Here is a 21,267-nt window from a genome sequence, read left to right as displayed (position 1 = left end):
AGTGCTGGAAATATCATGATTGGAGAACTAGCATCAAGCAAAGTCAATGATTTGAAGCCAAATAATACACAAAACCACGTTATGTTGGCAATTTTATATGCTTCAACAGGCAGATGGAGTGATCTTGCATGAACCAGACAGTTAAATAACTGATAGACAAATGCATAAAAGTCCAGGTCCCCAGGATGCGGGTGGATTGAACACAAAAATGAAATTCACGCATTCTTAGCTTAATAACGTGAGTTTGGCACAAGATTAATAAATTAGTAACTGCTGTATGTGTAACTTTCACCAAAACTTACAGCACCATCAATCTCTACACGCTGCATTTTTACACTAACAGTGCATACCAAGCTTGACCTTAGTGACGTGTCTTACTGTGCTAAAGATACATCTGAAAACAGCCCGTAATTGCTTCAATAAAGATCAATAGACTCCAGCACCCTGCGAGCTAGAATGTGCAAAGTTGTCAATCTCTCCTCTGGATCAAGGGTTGAGCCAAACTGACTAGCGGCCCATATCAATGAGGCGGATTTTTCCCCAAGAAATCGCCTTACGTCTTCGTGTATGCTTGCCATGGGAGGCTTATCTCTCCCATCTACATGTCCAATAAGAAGCAACAGGAACTCTCCACATTTCAGCCTAGCCAAAGAAAGAAAAGCTCACATACATCTAAAGAACGAAACAAAGGAAATCAAGTTGGCACAGAGCAATTTCTGTCAACTTTGGTATGGCAGTCACTAAATTACCATGTCAGTAGGTCCGATTCCTAAGTGAAGGGGGGATTAGAAAAAGAGAGGTAAGAAAAAAAGAGATGAAAGCTACATCCCAATTTTAACAAGTCGTCTTCATATAAAAACAACATGAGTCTGAGTGGAAAAAGATGTCATAACCAGGGCAAAAAGTTTCTAAGTCGTACCAAAGTTTCTAAACTTTTCTTATTCTTATTACCAACCAACAAATACAATCCATTGTTGTTGTCATGCAAAGAGGAATATCAACTTGAATATTGAAGATCATGCTGGTGAAGATTACACAAGCATGCACGCTACTGAGGTCCAACTTAAAGAGGTACCTTAGAATTTCATCTATTTGTTGATCTCGTATCAGTACAGCAACTTCCTCGATCCCATTGCACCTCTCAAAATCCTGGTATATAATTCACCAAAAATGTGTCACGTAAGCATATGAACAGAACAAAAGTAGTACTTATTTATTCAGGATCAGAGAGGCGATAAGTTCTGGATTTCATAATCTACTAGAAAGCAACTATATGTAGAAAAGGAAAGGAGAATTAAGTGGATTTGCACTTTGTTAAGGCTAGAAGTCCAGCAGCTAAAGAAGCTTTTCCCTCGTAACAACAACAATCCCCTCTCCGGTCCTCTCCATCAGGCTGCAGCAAATAGTTTTTCCTAGTATAGCAACAGTACTTGTGGACAAGGGAAAGCACAGTGCACCTGGTAGTGGAGCTCAATTTTCCCCGCACACTATCATTTACTTCTAGGTTTAGCAAGACCTTAAACTGAAAAAGATTAATTTTTTTGCCATGGGCTAAACTATTGCAAAGAGGTTCAAAAGAGGCTAATTACCAAGATACTTTCACTGAATGAGGACATTCAGGCTATCCAAAGCCACGCCTACTCCAAGTTGTATCAATGATAGAATGAGCAACAAATTGCAAAGTAAATACCATTTGATTGGCTGATGAATCCAGCATTATTGAGATTAGAGCATCTAAACATGCACCTTGTTCGAGCACACCACGAGTTGACAATATATTCATTAGAACCTGAAAGTATGGGAAAAAAAAATTACATTGCAAAAGTGGCTTAAAGGTCGAGATTTCAACCTTTTAAAGATGATTTAGAATTATAACAAATTACAATAAAGAGGCAAGTTTTCCTAAAGCTCAAAGAACATACTACTCAAAAGAAGAACATTTCTGAATCATGAAGATCATAGTTTCAGAATTAGTTGACCGTGTTGGAAATAGAAAGTAGCTGAGCTAGAAACCACGTAACAGGAGCATCCAACAACTCAAGGTGTAATTGCATTATATAGAAAGTGCAGTAGTGGGGTCAAAATATAATTAACCTGAAATCCTAGCTGGTAAAATCTTGCAGCTAATTATGTTCGATTGGAAAGACAAGTTGGCAAAGGTAGAGCTCAATCACATATATTACATGTCATAACCTTCGGAAGACAAATCTAGTTTCTAAATCAACTGACACACGATTACGAGGAGATAAAAATGATGATAAGTAGAAAAATATTGTCTTATATAAGAAGATTTATATACCGGAATGGCATTGTGCTGATGGGCTAAAATAGTGCTGGGAGGGTGGAGGAGACAGCAGCCTTCAAGAACTCTCAGGGCAAGAGCTACCTCATCATCCATGGAAGGACTAGTAATCTTTATCGCCTCTACACTGAATATGTGTTCCACATTCGTCACTGTCTGATCCTCCAAATCTTTTAGGGAATGTTGGAATAGCACCGGTACCACTAATTTTTTTAAAAAAATATATAAATCCAGAAAACCAAATGCTGCATTAGTCTGCATTCACATTTGCTACCAAGAATACTTTTTCTTTTTTTTTTTTGGCAGAATTGCACCTAATTATATCAGGAAGAATGAAGAATTGGGCTTTACCTTGGAGTTCAGGTATGGACTGGGTGCTGGAGAAGAGGTTGATGGTGGAGTCAGACTCTGCCACGCATCGGAGGAATTTGAGGATGCTGCGGAGGCCCCTCACTCGGAGGAATGAGAACTCCGCCCGGGCTTCTCTGAGTCCGGTTCGGAGTGCAAGTGTGACTTCTCTGTGGAGTCTTTGCTGGTCCAGCGAGTTGACCAGTTCCACCACTGCAGATTCAGGCTGAGTCTCAGGCTCCGAGGCTGAGCTGGCATTCCAGAAGGGCTTTTTCAAGTACATCTTTTTCTTTTCAAATCCTGTCTTTGTTGTGCCTTTAACTAACTGTAATAGGAGATGAAGAACCGTCCTACACACAGTTTGAGGATAATAAGGTGCCAACCAAGGGAAAATTATATGCTGTTAAATTGAAAAGGGTGAAAAAGATCGAAGAACGAGGAATGAATTTAGAGAAGAATAATTGTATGACATGTAGGTAACATTTTAGGTTTTGTGTTATGTCAATATGATGCAAAATTCGACAAATGAATGTAGTGAATGGAGGCTACAATTAAGGGGATTATATTATATAATTCATAATCATGTATTACCTTTAAAGTAACAAGAATTTCATTTCCAGAAGTTGAAAAGGATAATCATGATTTTTTTTCCTGAACAGAGGATTTTATAGACAGAAACTCATTTACAAAATAATTCTAATGTTACGGAAGAAATATTAAGTATGCCCCCCCTCCCCTGGTTTTACCTACTGGACTACATATTTTCATGAAATTGTAAAAGATGCTGTACCATAAAAAAATTCATCTCAAGGTCAAGTAATTTGAAGGTTAACAATCTAAAACAAACTAAAGTACAACACAAAAGTCATGGAAATTGTAGTAAACATAATAGTATTCTCATCTAATATCGGATACAATAGTATTATCATCAACAATAATTCCTAAGCACAGGTTAAAAGCATCCTACTCTGCCAATCACATTACGCTAGAAATCCATTGAAAGGCTCAAAAAGTTTGCAAATGCTGGAAACTTACCCAACAATTTTCGCAGTCCAAGTTAGCTTTATCAATTGCCTAAATCCTAATTTAGATATTAGAGTACTAAAAAAAAAAAAGCAGTGAAGTAATGAGAATAAAAGAATGAGATCCAACAATGAAAGAAGCATCAACGAAATGAGAGGAAATTAGAAGCAAAAAAAAAAAGTATTCCTTTTGAAAGGCATAAGTATCACATTAGGAAATTAGAAGCATAAAAAAGTATTCCTTTTTTCATCCCAAAAAAAAAAAACAGCAGAGTTCTCCAAAAAAGAGGAAAAAAAGGCTCTGATACATCTGGAAAAATTGAAAGTAAGCCCATAAAAGAGTTGTCTACAATAATTAGAGTATTCTCAACTTAGCACCCCCAAAGAACCTAAAAATATCAAAAATTGTCCGAACTATTTTGAAACAAAAAACTGAAAAAAAAAAATCTCTTCTAAACATGAAAATCAAAAGGGTGCTGATAAAAAAGTCGTTTAAGCAAAAAAATCGACAATAGCCAATTCATAAAAGAATTATTGACAAGAAAATGGTACATACTCTCAAGACTGCCACCTTTTCAGATGCTCCTTTGCTCTATGGCAAAAACAGAATAAACAACCATAGCATACATCAGATTTATTATAAAATAAAGGATTGAGGAAAGAACAAACAGATTCCAGAATAATTACAAAGAACCTAATGCAGAAGGGTGTACAACGCAGATACGCAGATAATTATAGCATATATCTGCTATGATTAAGTACCTTGTATCAGAGATGGAAAGAAGAGTGTAAAATGCAGATAAACATGATAGAATGATTAAGTACCTTATATCAGGATCAATACATTAACAGCTGCACCAAAATCAAACAGATCTAGGTCATGCACGAGAGGTACGTGGTCTTCATAATGGAATTAAACTTTTGAGGTTCAACAACCTACCAAAAGATTGAGATCTAAAAGAATGATTCAAAAAGAAAATGGGACAAAACAATGCTTGTATTTCTTAGACTCTACGGACTATGAACAAGTGCATACCACTTTTCTCGAAGTAGAGGAATCTTCTCCTTCTACTGGAACATCTGGACAAGTCATTTTGGTATAGACATTGTGCTTCCAGCTGAAACTTATCAGTAAATTTTAGTGAAGCTTCTTCCCAAGTACCAGACCCAAGTTCTTTCCTGCAGAAAATTTGAAGGCAGATTGAAAGTCAGTGTCACATATACCCTCCAATTCTTAAATTGGCAATACCACGTATATGTTTTTTCTGCTTTTCTGTTTTGACTTCTATTCCAATAAAATTCAGTTTTAACACAGTAAATTCAATTGGCTTAGGATTCAGAATTTCCCAACTTAATCTTGCTGAAATGTTACAAATCTGGGTCACACCATATTATATAGTCTCAAATAAGCCAAAACTGAACCTTCGAACACAAATTTCCCTGTTAATCCAACTTATTGAAAATTATGGTGATGTCAATCAATATGTTTAAAAAACAGTAGGTCTATCGAATTAATCGCATATGGATGAATAAAACATGAACTGACGCTGCACACAAATGGCAGGCAAATGCTTGTCTGGGATGAGGTCTTAGAAGTAAAAAATTGCACGGAAACATGCTAACTAATAAACAAACTTAGACCTAAACTATTCAAATCAATCTTCTAAAAGTACAAAATGATCTCTAAATCGAAGACCAACTTGAAGACATGCTAACAATACACATTAAAACACACACACAACAGCAAGCATGGAATGGTTCAGCTGCTCGAGTAAAAAGGCAAAAAATTGAGACATAATCGAATGACACTAGGTAATCCTTTCTTCAAGTAATAAAATTTATATCTTCTAGTAGTAGACAGCTGCAACAAAATTCACGAATCTAAACACATTATATTAGTCAGTTTCAATGGTAAAAGATTGCCAAAGCCAGTTCAAAGACTCGGCCGAGTCCGGGTCGACCTAGCCAAGTAGTCACCGGAACTTTAGCTTCCATTCCACGACCGTTCCGCCATATCCTGGAGACCGTGGAGCCGGTGGAAACTCGTTCCGCCATATCCCGGGCTAAGTCGACTCCGGGACTCAAAAGACCGGCCGAGTCTACCGAGTTATCCCGCATTGGCTCATCAGATATCCATGAACGGAGACTTTCACCATAATTTATAAAGGCTGTAAGGATATAAACAAATTACAAAAATTACGAAAAAAAAAAACTACTTACCCGCATCCAAGTCATGAGAAATTGCACAGAAACACAGCCATAACAAATCAATCTTTAACCCAAAATTCTCTCTTTGAAGACTCTTCAATTAAACAGCAAGTGGGGTGGCAAAGATTCAAGAGAAGCAGAAGGAAAAATAAAAGGGCGAAGAAGACAAGGAGGAGGCTTTCACATCATATACACAGGTGGCGGTGAAATTTGGAGAGGAAAGTAATGGGAGGAAACTCACTCGAGGGAGGAGATGGCTACAGTAGATCAAAGTCCTTTTCGGTTGCTTTCACCAGATATTCCCAATCTTGGCTTCAAGCTGTACAAAAGTTAAAAAAGATCGCTTATCAAAAAAAAAAAAAAAAAAAAAATCGAACCTCTTGAGGTTTCTCGAGGTTAGAGGTCAGATTTCAGCGGTCATAAATTGACGAAATTACCTTTGCATTCTTAATAATTATTTAACCAAAAATTCCAAAAAAAAAAAAAAACCAAATGAACATCAAATAATATTAGTTCATATTTCTATGTATTCAGGTGGTAGGGGTAGAAAAGGATGTGGCTAAGTTAAATTTAGTAATGTCAATCACTTAAAAAGGATGTTGGCAAATAATTTTATTCATAAAAAATTTTGTCGGGCAGATTTAAGGAAGTCAAGTAAAGTTTTTAGAAAATATGTTTTAACACATGATATAATTCAAGTTGTACTCAAAATTAAAATATGCATGTATCTTGCATGCAAAACCTATTTATAGAAAAAAAAATTATGAATAAGCTAGTATTAAAAAGATAATTCAAAAGATGATCTTATGATAAAATGTCAAAAAATTCCCTATGCTATTTTTTTTTCTTTGAAAACAACATATGCAATTTCTAAAATTTTTAACTTTCCTTTTTAGCCTTATTTTAATTTTTATTGTTGATGTAAGTTTCACAAATGGAACAATATATGGGTAGTATTGAAAGTAAAATTTTATCTCTCTTACTTTTCCCCCAAAAGGGCTAAAATATTTCAAAAATCATCAATTTAAGAGAGGTGAGCGAGGTTTTAGAAACTTTAGAAATGCTACGTGATATTATGAGAAATCCCAAGGGAGTTTTCTGAACTCATCCCATTTTAGAAAACAAAAACATTCCTTAACATTTCTAATAGTATTACTTAATATCCTTGAATTTTAAAAATCTCACTTGCCTCCTTTACTTTCGGTATTTTTCTAGTTTTTGCAACCTACTTCCAAATATATTATTAAAAAAAGTCATTATGAAAGAGAAAATATAATCTCATTCTAAATTTACTTTTTTCTTGTTGACTCTTTATTGTCATAACACAAACATTTATTTCTTAAATTTTGTAAACTTGGTTGATATGGTTATTTAATTGAAACTTAAAAGTTGATAATGGGCTCGCAGGGCCTTTTAATAGTCTTTTATGTCACTCGTTTGGACAAGAAATATTAAGATATTTAGAATTATAAATAATTTACAATACTTATAACAATAACTTAAAATATTTTATAATAATGCAAATAATTTTTTGTACCAACTTGAAAACATCACAAACAAGTTTATATATAATTTTCAGTATTTTTTATTTGTTTAGTTTTCAAGTCATCGATTTGGACCAGAAAAGCAAAATAATTCAGAAAAAAGTAAACGCTTTGGGTTTGTTTGGATTGGCTTGATTTCAAATAAAAAAATTTACTTCACAAATTTCAACCACCTTTTTATCTCACATACATCACATCACAAAAAATGCTATAGTAATTATCTCAAATAAATCATGCAAATAAACTCTTTTTATTTGCAAATAAAAGTGCTACAGTATTTAAACCTTTTTATTTTTCTAGTTTTTCGGAATGAGACAAGTAGGAATTCGTGCTCGGTATGATGATTCCTATTTAATTTAGTCATCAAATTACTCTAAACATAAAAAGGACATTGGTATTACAAACTGCATAAAGAAATAGTAAAAGGCAAATAAAAAATGGTAAGTAGTAGAGTATGATATGGTTATAACACAAAAAATTATATGTATGTACATTATACGGAATTTTTCAAAAGTATGATTAAAAGTTTGACATAAAAATACATGTTCAGCAAAATTATGCATATAAATTCGTATGTGAATAATATGAATATATTTGAAAGTTATGGAACAAAAGATACGGTTAAATTTACCATATATTTTTTAAAAGATTATGCTACATTTCTACCAATTTTAACTCATATTCTTGTATATGAGATGCTAAATTTATCACAATTTTATCAACGTGTTACTTTTATATGTATGAATATACAGAATTATGTTATATGTCGCTATTGTTTTATATATAACCAAGAAGATAAGTCATTGTCCTTACTCAAATTTTAAATTTTTTTTTTTTAAATTGAACTATAATTCCTATTGTTACGCGTTTTATACATGTTTTTATTCATAATTCATATGAATATTTTTGAAAATATTTTTAAAGCATATGAAAGGCCTTTTATAAATAATACATACAAATATGTATTATACGAGTATTTACTAACCCCGGGAGGTAGCCATGCCATAGCAAAATCAGAAACTTGGGGAGCGGCCGGTGGAATTATGACAAACATAAGAGGTGGTCAAGCCTTCTGGAATAGTTTTGTTGATCGATCCAGGCTTAGAAGATTCCGTTGGTTTGAGCCCATTTAACTATCAAAGCCCAGCTTAAGTTTGTCATGGGGATAGTCCTGGACTCTTGCTATGATTTAATGGGCCTTTTAAAAAAAAAAAAAAAAAAAAAAAACGGGGGAAGAGTTGAATTTAAGAAGCGGGAAAGGAGTGGGATTTGATTGAACTCAGATAAATCCAGCAATTCCGGTTTTCCACCCTCCTATCTTTCTTTCTGAGACCAAGTAAAGACATTAATTTGTAATCATGGATGCTGCTCTATCAGGACAAATATATCTTGATTTTATGTGAAGGGTTTCCATATTCTATTGTGGATGCTGCATCGCCTTAACGATCATTCATTCATATGCATCTTACTTGCAACATAAGTAATCAGTTACATGAAAACTTTTTTTGTTAGCTTTATTTATATTGTCTGAAAGCAAGAATATGTTCGGACTCATTTTATAAGAATATCTGAATTAATTAATTAAGTGATACTAAATTTTCTAGGCGAAATTTGCTCCAAAAAAAAAGTGATAAGTGAACACTTAACGTGATATATATATATATATATATATATATATATATATATATATATATATATTCAAATGTATCAGATTTAGGCCTTGTTTGATTACTCAATTCAGCACTTAAATTTAACGAGTTCAAACGTTAATATGTTCAAACGGGATTGATAACAAAAAATAGAATGTTTTAATTAATTAAGTGGCTCTAAATTACTTCGGTAAACATTACTCAAATGCACCCATAGTATTTAATAATTTCATAACTTAACGGATTCAAATGTCAGGTTCATATTTCAAACTTTAGTTTTCAAACCGCAACCAACCGTATCATAGACCAAGTGCATTAATACTCAAATGGTCATTAAATGCAAAATTTCTCCAAGGCCATTTATGCTTCAAATTTACGCAAAATCCCAACTCCATTTTTTGTGCTTTATCCTAATATTGCGTGCACAGAGAATGGAACCACCAAAACGTATTCTTTGGCAATTAATAATTAGCGGAATGGACACAAAACTCCCTAGCTAAGTAGATAATCGTAGCCGAGTAGGTTTGACAATCTACTATCTTAATAGCTTAGATCATAAATTGAACTACCGAATGGGAAATATTGGGCAGTAGAAAATGAAAAGCTAGCATAAATAAAGAAAAGCACTTATAAACTGTTAAGTACAGTCATCGAGGTGGTGAAAGACCCCTAATATCATCCAAAAAGGGGGAGGAAATACAAAAGAGGGGCAAAGGGAATAAGATACAAAAGGAACATTTTTAGTGTGCGTTTGATAAACTGAAATCTCAAATCTGAAGTTTAAAATTTGAATTTATTAAGTTACTAAATTGTTAAAGTACTAAAATAGTAATATTTAAGTTTATTTTGTATTAAGTGATAAGTGAACAGTTTATCATTTTTTTAAATAAAATTTATCCAAATAATTTAGAATTATTTATTTAATTAAGATATTTTACTTCTAGTTATCAAACACATTTAAACATGTTAGAGTTCGAAATCATTAACTTTAAATACTTAATTGAATTATCAAATAGGAGGATCTTAAACTAATATCCTTTTTGCCAATGCGTCTGGTTGGCTTCCATGTAATTTTGCCTCACGGTGGCTCGTTGAAATTTCCTCAGTCGTGTCCTGCAATCAATAAGTAGAGAAGACAGTTCATAAGTTTCTATAAAATCATCATTTAAAATTTGTGCTAGCACTAGCAGTAGGCAATCAAGTTCAATTTCCAAGAAAGAGATGTTGAGTTCGGCAGCCAGATTTAAAGCATCCCCCAACCTCAACATTTTGCCAATAAAGTAGAAGCTACCTAAGGTCTGTACTGTAGAGAAACCAGAAAACCATCCTCCTTGGCTGTCTCGTATAAAACCAGCGGCGCCTGATACCCCAGAGCTGGAACAAGCAAGTCCGTCAGAATTCAACTTAAACCAGGAAATAGGGGAGGGGACCAATGAATGAGAGATTACCTTCTCATATTGGTAACATTTTTCTGGACCCAAGAAGGGAAAAACCTAGAGGAAGCATTTATACAAAGAGGAACAGGATCTTAATAGTTTTGTTACTTCTGATTGTTTTCTTCCCCACTTTTGGCCATGTGGAGGGAGAAACCAAAAAACTACAAAGTCTAGCACAAATTAAGAATAGACAAATTGTCTGCTGGAAACAAATTAGGTGTTTTTTCTTTTCTTGTTTTTCGACAAATTCTGACTGTCAATGCAGATACGTATGTCACAGTAAACTTCCGTTTGAATTAGCTGTTTTTTTGGTTATTTTTGAAAAATTATACTATAATAGTGTATATGAAAAATTTTTTGAAATATTTGATATATTGTATGAATGAGATGTTTTTTGAATTATTGTGTATTACTGCAGTATTGTATTTGAAAATTTTGTTTTTGAAAAAATGGCCAATCCAAACGGAGCTATATATGGCTGCAAGTATTGGTGACTTATCAAGATTTTTGGTTATCCAACTTTTGCTAAGTAGAGAGGATGGTTTTTCTGTCATAGATCCTATTATTATTGATAATGTACGAGTTATTTTGGATAATTTGAGTGACGTATTTTATAGGATGGGTGCTAAGAAAAATCAAACAATGTTGTACATGTCTTAGCATATACATCATGCTAATTCTAATATATAATTTGTTTGAAACTTTTTGAAACTCACATCGTGGTTTCATCAAACAAATCGTGTAGGACGATATCTAGCCAATTTCAAAAATAACATCCTTCTTTTTTCCAAAAAAAAAAAAAAAGAAGAAAAGAATATAATAGTAGTTGACATAGATGCTAATAGCATCAAACACCTTTTTACTCCAAAGAATGCGAGTGGTTTTCACTTTTTATGAATACTTTTTGTTAGGATCACATTTTGGGAGTTGCTTTTCATTGAACATAATGGAAAAAGGAACTCAGCATTGTCTTGATCTCTTCTTGTCTGAGAACAAATAGAAAGGGAAGGTATCAATTAGTTAAGGTAGCTACTTCTGTTCATAACTGACTGATGAAATCCCCTAACTAATTCAGCTTTCTACTTCCAATAAGATGTTCCAGATTACTATTACAAACTCGTCACTCAACTGCCCTCTTGGATTCTATTGACAACTTGGCGTTTTGGCTAAAGAAGTTGTCAAAAATCCTACAAATATTTAGACTAACTAACTTATGTTTAGAAAGGGCTTGTTTGCATCTACAAACGCAAGCTTGAAATTGTATTATATGCATGTTTAAAGCCAAAATTTCCTCAGCTATCAAGAAATGTGACATAACTTGTCTATGGCTATAGAAAGGGATCAAGAACTTTTACAGGGGAAAATGATAATGTCACGATCCATATTTTATTTCACAGCGAATTAATATTGAAATGACAAAGTTACCTCTAATAAGCCCAAATTACATATGGACTTGAGAAGGTTAATTTTGGTATTTTGCATAAAAATGGCTGTGAAAATAAAAAGAATAAATCTTATATACACTGATAGTGTATACACTATGTAAAAGGCGAACTTCAAATTCAAAATTTACATATTTATCATTCATCCAACGCTGACAGTGTATAGTAGGAAAGATTAATCCAAATAAAAAATAGACTATGGCATTAATAGGGCATTTTTATGGGTTGTAACTTAGTTGACCCTCCCCTAGAGATTTATGTTCTTTTTGGGTATATCAGCTTTCTCTTTTGCTCTTTCCTTTGTATCTGTTTGCTTTGTCCTGCAAAAGATTAGTCTTTTTGGTTCACTATTTTGATAAAGTAAATTTGCAATTTGTCACTTGACTTTTTTTTTCATTTTTCTTTCTCTTTACTTTTAACTCAAATAAGGAATCATAGAAAAGCTACAACCTGGCTCCATCAACATCTTGCTGATAATTTGATTTTAACATTCGCTTACAGATATTTAATGTACATGTTGTGACAAATTCTGAACTCTAATGGGGAAGAGATGGGTTGAGTGGTATGAAAGAAGAAAGTGTAAGTGAGAAATTCCGAATTTCAGATCTTCGACTTATATTAAAAAAAAAATTCTGAACTCTTGGAGAAAAAAAAAAATATTCACGCTGTCTATTAATCCAACCAATTATTGATGTAGCTTGGATCTTATTAAGAAAGTGACATGAAAACTTGCATATACAGTATCAGGGAAGATCCATAACTTGATCTTGGTTAGAAGGATTTAATTCTCAAGTTGCAATTTCTATGGGTTTTGCAGGATACATAACAATCAAATAACTCATGAGAAAAATAGGAATCAGAATTTATCTACACAAACTTTCACATCAGTTGAGTTTAATGTGCAAGAAAAACAAAGAAGGCAAAAGCAGCAGCTATTGAAAGCAGCCCTAGGGCCATGAATTTTGCTCTTGTAGCCTCATTACTTAGGACCCCTTTCTAAGATGTAGCTTTCAACGTCATATCTTGTTAGCTCACCAGCCCACCTCAATAATTCTTCCTTACGTATGACGTATTAATTTCATTCACAAAATAAAATAAAATTAAAATAGAATTTCTTTGGTTCGAAATTTTGTAATATTCACAAGAAAATCTGTAAATAGTTGTGATTATCATTTATATATGTCCAAGTACATTACACTTGATTTTAGTTTTTTCTTTTCTTGCATTAATATTAAGGTCGTTGAAGGACAAAAGCAACTTCAAACACATAGTTGTGATCTGCAAGCTTTCACCTATTGCGGAATAATAGCAAACTTCAAACGTTGTAAGCAACTTGTACTTTAGTTATTAACCAATGTAGGATAAAAATGATAGCACACTAAAACCTTATACTTAGCGTATGAATATTGAAAATGAACAATAGACTTTCAGCACTATCTTGTTGATAAAGGAATCTCCAATTGGAGAAAAGAAGAATTCTGTTTAATATTCTCCATTTCTCGTAACTGAGAATGGGTCGGTTGATTTACTTCTTGGCAATTTTAACTTACACATTTTTTTCTTGTTTGCTTAATTTCCTTCCCACCAGACAATTGGATTGTGATGATTTTTTTAAAAAAACATTCATGACTCACATTATCGTGTTTCAAACTGATAACGCAAATAAAAAGGTTGAGTTCGTAAACGCTTCCCCTATAATCAATAAGTTCGAGTTCGAATTATCAAGAACTAGATGAAATTTTACGTTGGTTCTCTTTATGGGAAAAAAAGAAAGAAAGAAAGAAAGAAAGGTCTTGTAAATCATAACATGGTTTAAGATTGCAATATTAGTTAGGACATGCATTCTGGGTATGCAACCAAATTTGGCAAAACATTTCAAAGTTCAACAATTTTTTCTACGATCTAAAAATGTGATTCTTGATGGCGGCATGAACATGGAATAAATAAGCTAATCATTGTCCTGAAATCGCTATTCAAAAGATGATGCACATAGTACGTGATTCCAAGAGTCGCACCCGTCAAATCAAGTCGTGCAACATGACAAGACGACTTCCATGAAACAAGAGTTTCCAATATAGTGTGTTTGGACAGTGGGTTATTTGAGATATTTTTACTCTAGTATTTTTTGTGATGTGATGTATGTGAGATAAAAGAGTAATTGAAAAGATAAAAAACTGTATTGAAAATTGTAATGATGATGTAAACAAATATATTTGGGAAAATAACCCACTATCCAAACACACTACATTTGTTAACTCAATGCAGAACGGATAGGCTGGGCTTTGTGAAAATTGTTGTTAGAGGTTGTACGACAGAGATGAAAGGCAAAAAAATATAATGAGTGTGTAACACTTTTTTGATGTGATTTATGTGAAATAAAAAAGTGATTTGACAGATAAAACAGTCAGCTAAAAATTGTGCTGAATGTGTTCTCAATTATTTAAACTGTTTCTCCTGTAGTGACAAAATAGATAGAAAACCAGAAAATTAAGAGTAGCAATTAAGGAAAATTATGTCATCATGTTTGCAAATATTTTCCCAAACATCTTAGGTAAGGGGGGAAATGGAAGAAAGTTCATAGCTGTATCACTATGTATGTATTCCACATACTCTTAGTCCAGTAATAGTATCAAGATTTAGATGAAATTATTCAAGTCTAGACATCTGAATTTACCCAAACAAAAAAAAAAAAAAAATCCATACATTTCTTGATCGATCATGGTCTCTTAAGAAACAAAGGGGGAGTGTCTGAGTTTACAAGACAACAACACGGGGCCAAATGGCTTAATGAGCTTGGTAAATGGAGACAGAGCAACAATCAAATCATGGGATCAAAGATAATGAAAACAACTCATATAATATTGCAAGTACAATTTTTTAATGATCACTATCCTTTTCAAGCATTCCTTCTCCAATCAAAATATGATGCCTGGCATATCTACACAAATGTATTTTGGATTATTTCAAGATATTTCAATGTAAACAAATTGACCTCTTAATTTATGTAATCTGAGGAGGAAGCATCTTCTCTTAGCTGGGATTGGCCTGGCAGTGTCTAATTTTCTGCAGTAAGACAGACGTCATTACCAATATCATGGAACCCATTGGTCAAATTGGCAACCAATTTTGGACTTGCATTATTGTGAATTTTCTTATATTTTATTGGCTTAAAGATATGCTGTGCTCTATACACCTGCACATGGACACAAAACAAAAGGTATAATTTAGGACAAAAAAAATGTTTTCTAATTTATTTTAACCAAGAGTTCAAAAAAAAAAAAAAACTATTCCATGACAAAATTCAAAATTTTTAATTTGCACATTCAATTGTAAATTTACGACAAAAATGACAACAATTGTACGCAATAGCTTCTTCAATTATATAAGATCAATACCTACTATTCTTGGAAAGAAAGGACTAGAATGGTAATAATGTAAACACATAAAATACTCTTTTGTAGTACAATGGGGAGCATTGACTCCTTAATCAACAGTATTAAGTCTGAAATGGATTAATTAGTAGTACTGCACCTTCTTGTTTGCTGATTTGTGTTGTAGAACGTTGTAGATCATGCTCAATTATTCATGTTTACACATGCAATGTTAAGCATTCTGCAGACCATTAACTATAAGGACAATTTCAGAAACACATTTTGATAATTTCAATGTGCAGTCCACAAGATCTTAAATATTACACTTTACTTCTCCTAAAAATGTTTTTTTTTTGTTTTCGTAATAATGTTTGGTGAAGTAAGCAGAAAAATCACCAGTGTATATACTAAACTGCCCTTCTTTAATTTCCAACCCAAAAAAGAGTCAAAGCTTTGCAGAGTAATAAAAAAACAGTCTTGATACATTTTACCAAATTAAAGCTCACACTGTGGCACAAGGAGAAGATGAGGGAGGGTTGGCAAAAAGTGAAAGCAGATTGTGAGAATGATAATTCCTCTTCCTTTTGAGTAAATCTTATATACACTATTACCGTTTGATTCATGATATGTGCATACAAATTGAATTTCAAATTCAAATTTTGCATAATTGTCATTCATCCAACGCTGACAGTATACTGTCAGTGTAGAAAAAATTAATCGTTACCTTTTAAGCCTCTTTTCATCATAAAAGTCAAAGTATTTTGTGAAGGTTATTGTAGTCTTTTTGCAAAATGACAGTGGTGCTAAATGAGATTGGCAACCATCTCAAGGGCAATTTATGAATTATCTTAAATGATACTGTAGTAAAACACAGCAATCAGCCAAAAAAAAAAAGAAGAAAAAATCATAATTTTTGTTAAGCTCATCTTGCATTTCTTCAGTGGATTTATCTGACTATCAATATAGGCGTGCATGAAAGAAAACTCAAGGTGCAGCAAAAAATATGTTTAGATGCTACCTTTCAGTGCAGGAGTCGAGATAAGGAAAACCAAAAAAAAAAAAAAATCTTTAATCAAAGTAACTTAAATATATAATATGTGAAGATTTATCCAATAATGTAAGATCTTGTTTGCTGATAGATTTAAGTTTCCCCATCAGGCCAGACTCTTTTTCTTTTTTCTCTGTTCAAAAAGCAAGTATCCATCAATCAAAAAGGGTCAAGTAATTAATTCAACCAAACAGAGAGCTTAAGCAAGAGCCAAAAAGAAAGACATCCTCAACAACAGAGAAGCTTCTGTGATCCAATGATCTCAAGTCAAAGTTTAAACAACTTGAGAGAATGAGAAAGTGGATGGTGGTTCTCCATCCACACAAAGAAAAAGAGCTTCAGCATTTGGCTTCATTAATGATTAAGCCATATGTTGTTGTACCATGCACCTATTTGATTATGCCAAAATTCTTACACTTTTGAGGTGCAATTTGGTCCTTACACCGCCTCAAGGTGATCTATAATATGGACATATATATATGGCTTAACCACAACGACTTCGACAAAAGAAATTCTAGAATAAAAAATCAACAGCAAAATAATTGCAAGTTAGGCACTGCGTTAAATGAAATGTCAGTCTCCAAAAGATTTAAAGAAAGTAGTGCTTTTTGAAGATTTGCAAGAAGTCTTAAAGTAATTCAAAAACTAATCTTGGTGTGCTGACCCGTGCAGTTGTGCCTAATCCGAGTCTTTAAAAACTCGGTAATTATTCCTCCCACCTTAATCTTCGGCTTTTCGACCAACGGTACCGTGCCAAGTGGATCTGTCCCTTTTCATGGTGCATGTTGGAACCAATGAAGCAAGCCCCACGGAGCTTAATACAGGGTTTAATGGTCAACTCTTGGGTTAATTAACTTAACCCTAAGTTTAGTTAATCAGCTTAACCAAAATAGTAGTTTAACGGAAGATTGCCAAGTGGAAGGGTTTTTGGTAAGCGATTTATAATTATCCGTGGCAATGTCAATTTCTTCATATGGAAAACTTAGGTGGCAGATATGCTCGTTGACTATTTAGATCAATGGGGGCAGTGGATTTTTTGGTTCAGAGAGAATTACGGAGAGGAACAAAATTCCTTTATGGGCTAAAGCTGACACGCGTCCCACCTATTATTTGATTTTCTTTCCTCAGAGGTTGAGACAAATTTCCATGCAGTAAATAGAAAATCTGTTCATTGTATTTAGCAAGAAAGTAGGTGTGCAAATGAGCAGAATGAGACATCTACGTTTGAAAAAACTTCCTTTCATTCGTGTCCTAATCTTTTTGATAGTTATGGAGAATTTGTTTGTATGCGTAAATTGCAATAATTCTATGAGTATCATAAATTAACTAAACCTAAAAGCTGCTTTAGGTTTAAAGATTTGATCCTTTGTGCCTTTGTTATGATAGGGATTAACTTTGTTCTCTAGTGTTTCAAGATTATTTTCAGATTTCTCTTTGTTGTGGACACGAATCATCATCTCAATGATTTAAGCATGTGAATTATTGTGTTTTACCAAAAAATACAAAACTTTAATGCAAAAAATATTGCTTTAAAACACCAACAATTAAGCTTGAGTTTACAATTCTTTCTTCATCTTTCTGTTTCAAATGGAATTGAACTTTGGTCAATTGGTTTTGTCCCACATACTATCCAAAGTGGAACATATTTCTATGTTAGTGGTTTTTGAAAACGAGTTTTTTACTATTAGCGGTTTGATTTTGCAAGCAACTCATTCATGTCCACGATTACCCTATTGGCTTGTTTGGCAAATGAGTCTTTGTTCAAGTTTGTCTCCTACCTTTTTTTAACAAAAAATTACACACTAATTTTAAAAAAATTCTCAAAATTTTTAAATTACACACTTTAAAATATCCAAAAATATACAAAAAAAATTTCCCTTCTTCCGTTCTTCTTCTTTCTCCCCCACTTCAACCCCCCACCACCTCGGCCATCGGCCACCACTGGCCGGCACATCTTTCGATGCTGGCAGAGAGAAGCATTTTTTTTCCCTCTTCTCCCTCTCCCTCCTTTGGTCACGCAACCGAGGAGTGGGAAGGAGAGGTGCAAGGGGAAGGGAGAAGAAGAAGGAGAAAAGAAAAGAAAAAAGAAAGAGAAAGAAAAAAAGTAAAAAAATTTTCTATCTTAAAATTTTTTTCTACAACTCCTAAAGTAAGTTATAGTAAAACTTTGGGCAAACACTAAAAAAACTCATTTGCCAAACTATGTTTCAAATCCCAAGTAAACATGTTTCTGTGTTAGTGGTCTCTTGAAAACCCGATTTATTAACCCCTCACAATTTAGTTGAGTTAACTAGGCAAAAAAAAGATTAATTGAACCACTAGAGTTGATCAGGGGAGGGTTTTTAGAATTTTTCACACTGCCAGATTTTGAATTATGAATCTAGACAGTTTGTGAGTGGGCAGGGGAGGGAGGAAGGATAAAAAAAAAAAGAAAAAAAAGGAGATTAATTACGCAAAGTTTTAAAATGCGGATTTTTCACAAGTTCACAAAGAATTTTCCTGACATTTATTATCGGCAAATACATAAAATATGAACAAAGTAAATTAAAGACTAGCTTTAACATTTGACACGTTAATAGTAAGCTCTCTTTCGGTCCTGTTTTCCTCATTCATAAACTTTATCCCCTTCATGCCACCCTAATTTTGGACAAGTTACCAAACTACCAAAATTGGAAATCATGCACCATGCCTAAATGTTTCAGAACATGCATCATTCCTAATTTCTGTTTTTCTCTTTACCCTTTTTAGGATCTAACTATATATCACACCGTGACAGTGATTTTGCATTAAAGAAGCAAAGACTTTTGCAAACCCAAAATTTTGAATTGATAGTTTTTGTTTGTTGTTTTCATTCCAAATTCGGTTCAGAAGATCTACAGTGATTTTGCATTAAAGAAGCAAAGACTTTTGCCAACCCAAAATTTTGAATCGATAGTTTTTTTGTTCTTTTCATTCGAAATTCGGTTCAGAACATCTACAGCGATGTTATACATGTATCCTGTCAAGTTCACTTTCTTGACGCGATTTCTCTGAAAGATGTATAGAATAGCAAGAAATGTGCCCACAGGGTTTGGTATGGCATTGCTAATTGACACATTTTTTGGCCTTAGATTTGAGGCTTGGCCAATGAGGCTAGTGCTTAGAAGTAATAGGAGTAGAAGCTCCAAGAGAAGAGAGTAAAAGTCTAAGCTTGAAGGATTATTTTCGTGTTTCTAGTCTATTCATATGTCAATGGATGTGAATCCTTTTCTTTATCAATAAAGAAAAATTAATTTCAACTTTGGATTGAGTTTGATTGGATTTTTTACTTTCCTTTCTAATCATTGAAGTTAGCACCCAATGTGTGTGTTTGACATTTTTTTCACCAAGTCATGCAAATTAAAGAGTTCTCAGAAATGATGGAGGGGACGTGAAATGATACTTTCTAATTTACATCTAAGTATTTTGACATACTTGATTTAATCTCTATGTTCGATACTAACTCTAAATTACAATTGTAACCACCCAACTCAACCCTCGCACTTATAAAAAAATTGAAAAAAAAGTATTTGTAGATACGCATTATTTACATGCTATGCAAGTGGTATACATATTTTGGATTGCTTATTTTAGGAGTTTTTGTATATATATATATATACTGTAACGATTTGATGTATATGAGATAAAAAAGTAATTGAAAAATGTATTAACAAAACGCATAAAAATTTTTCTGTGAAAAATTACGATCCAAACAAGGCTAAAACATGATTAAAGTATTAAGGCCTGAAGGGAGGGTAGATGGCTCTGAAGATCCCTAGGACTGAATATTTATTTTGTCTCTGACAACATAGAAAGCAAAGGCAACCTTTTCTAATCTCTCTCTCTTCTTTTTTTAATCTCTTTTTCAAACTAGAGCTTGTACACCATTATATGATGATATCAAGTGATCAGGCTATGGCCGACTAGTCAGATCCTCCATCAAGACATAGTCTTTGTTCACCCCTTATCTATAATACCATAACTCCTACTTAAGAATTTGTTAACTAATGGCACCTGTACATTTGATAATAGTTAATATTGTATTCCTGTTTATGATAATAGTTCTTTACCACAAGTATTAGCTGCATCCCGGGGAGCAATTTTAGTTGCTGAAGTCATCGACCATGGTATGATTTTCCAATTAACAGCGCCTGAACAAAAATGAAATACTAAAGAAAAAGAAAGGATAAGAAATGGATAGCTCAAAACTGTCTCTTCACTTTCATAGCCAACCATTGGTGGTTGTTAATGGGGTCAAATTTGACTAACCAGGCCAAATCTCAATTAACACAAAAGATATGGATTTTTTGTTAGGATTAGTTCAGTTTTCTACACATGTAAAACAAAATCGTACAAATTATTTGTGATGAATTACAACTTGTCACCATGATGATCAGTGATCACCCATTATTTAGAATCTTTTTTTTTTTTTTTATATATATATAGGAAAAAGTTTGGGTGATTCGACTCATATCACTAATACGGATTATAGCACATTTCGAAAATCATAAATTGTTGCTTATAAGGGCTCTTTTTATAGATCGCCTGCTAGTATAATTCTCATATTAGTAACGGGATTCGAACACACGACTTTTTATAAAAAAAAAAATGATCTGTTCTTACTAATTTAACCAACTCGTGTTCACAGATAATTAGAATATGTCGTCCGTGCAACCGTGTCCACCTCAAATGCCTTCGGATTTCATAATTTTAGTCTCTAAAACGCACTTAATTTGAGACCTCTGTGGCCTTCTGCCCCAAATTCCTTCTGATTTCAAGTCTTGATTCATTTCATTTCCAAAAAAAAAAGAAAAGAAAAGTCTTCATTCCGTACAACAAAACTAATTAAAAACAATTTCTTCGTCCTGCCCCAAATTCC

General features: G+C 33.3%; 1 protein-coding gene across 10 annotated transcripts; it reads right to left on the bottom strand.

Annotated features, from left to right (window-relative positions):
* Positions 1-196: 196 nt before the first annotated feature.
* On the bottom strand, positions 197-6,495 carry LOC113740284 (uncharacterized). 10 transcript variants are annotated; one of them, XM_072046274.1, is made up of 9 exons: positions 6,318-6,495; positions 5,893-6,199; positions 4,709-4,851; positions 4,498-4,608; positions 2,654-3,000; positions 2,300-2,505; positions 1,691-1,789; positions 1,076-1,149; positions 197-642 (listed from the first exon to the last, which is right to left on the bottom strand). In XM_072046274.1, the coding sequence occupies exons 5-9, from the start codon at positions 2,931-2,933 to the stop codon at positions 417-419; spliced, it is 885 nt and encodes a 294-aa protein (XP_071902375.1). In that variant the 5' UTR covers positions 2,934-3,000; positions 4,498-4,608; positions 4,709-4,851; positions 5,893-6,199; positions 6,318-6,495; the 3' UTR covers positions 197-416. The 10 variants fall into 10 exon arrangements, with proteins under 10 accessions (XP_071902375.1, XP_071902377.1, XP_027123648.1 ...); XM_072046276.1 differs by having other exon boundaries at positions 6,122-6,199; XM_027267847.2 differs by lacking the exon at positions 6,318-6,495 and adding an exon at positions 4,229-4,264 and having other exon boundaries at positions 5,893-6,268.
* Positions 6,496-21,267: the final 14,772 nt, after the last annotated feature.

The sequence above is a fragment of the Coffea arabica genome, chromosome 4c (genome assembly GCF_036785885.1).
Source record: "Coffea arabica cultivar ET-39 chromosome 4c, Coffea Arabica ET-39 HiFi, whole genome shotgun sequence".
In the NCBI taxonomy this organism is placed as follows: Eukaryota; Viridiplantae; Streptophyta; class Magnoliopsida; order Gentianales; family Rubiaceae; genus Coffea; species Coffea arabica.
The sequence above is the reverse complement of the archived record's forward strand: the minus strand, read 5'-3'. Positions and strand labels throughout refer to the sequence as shown.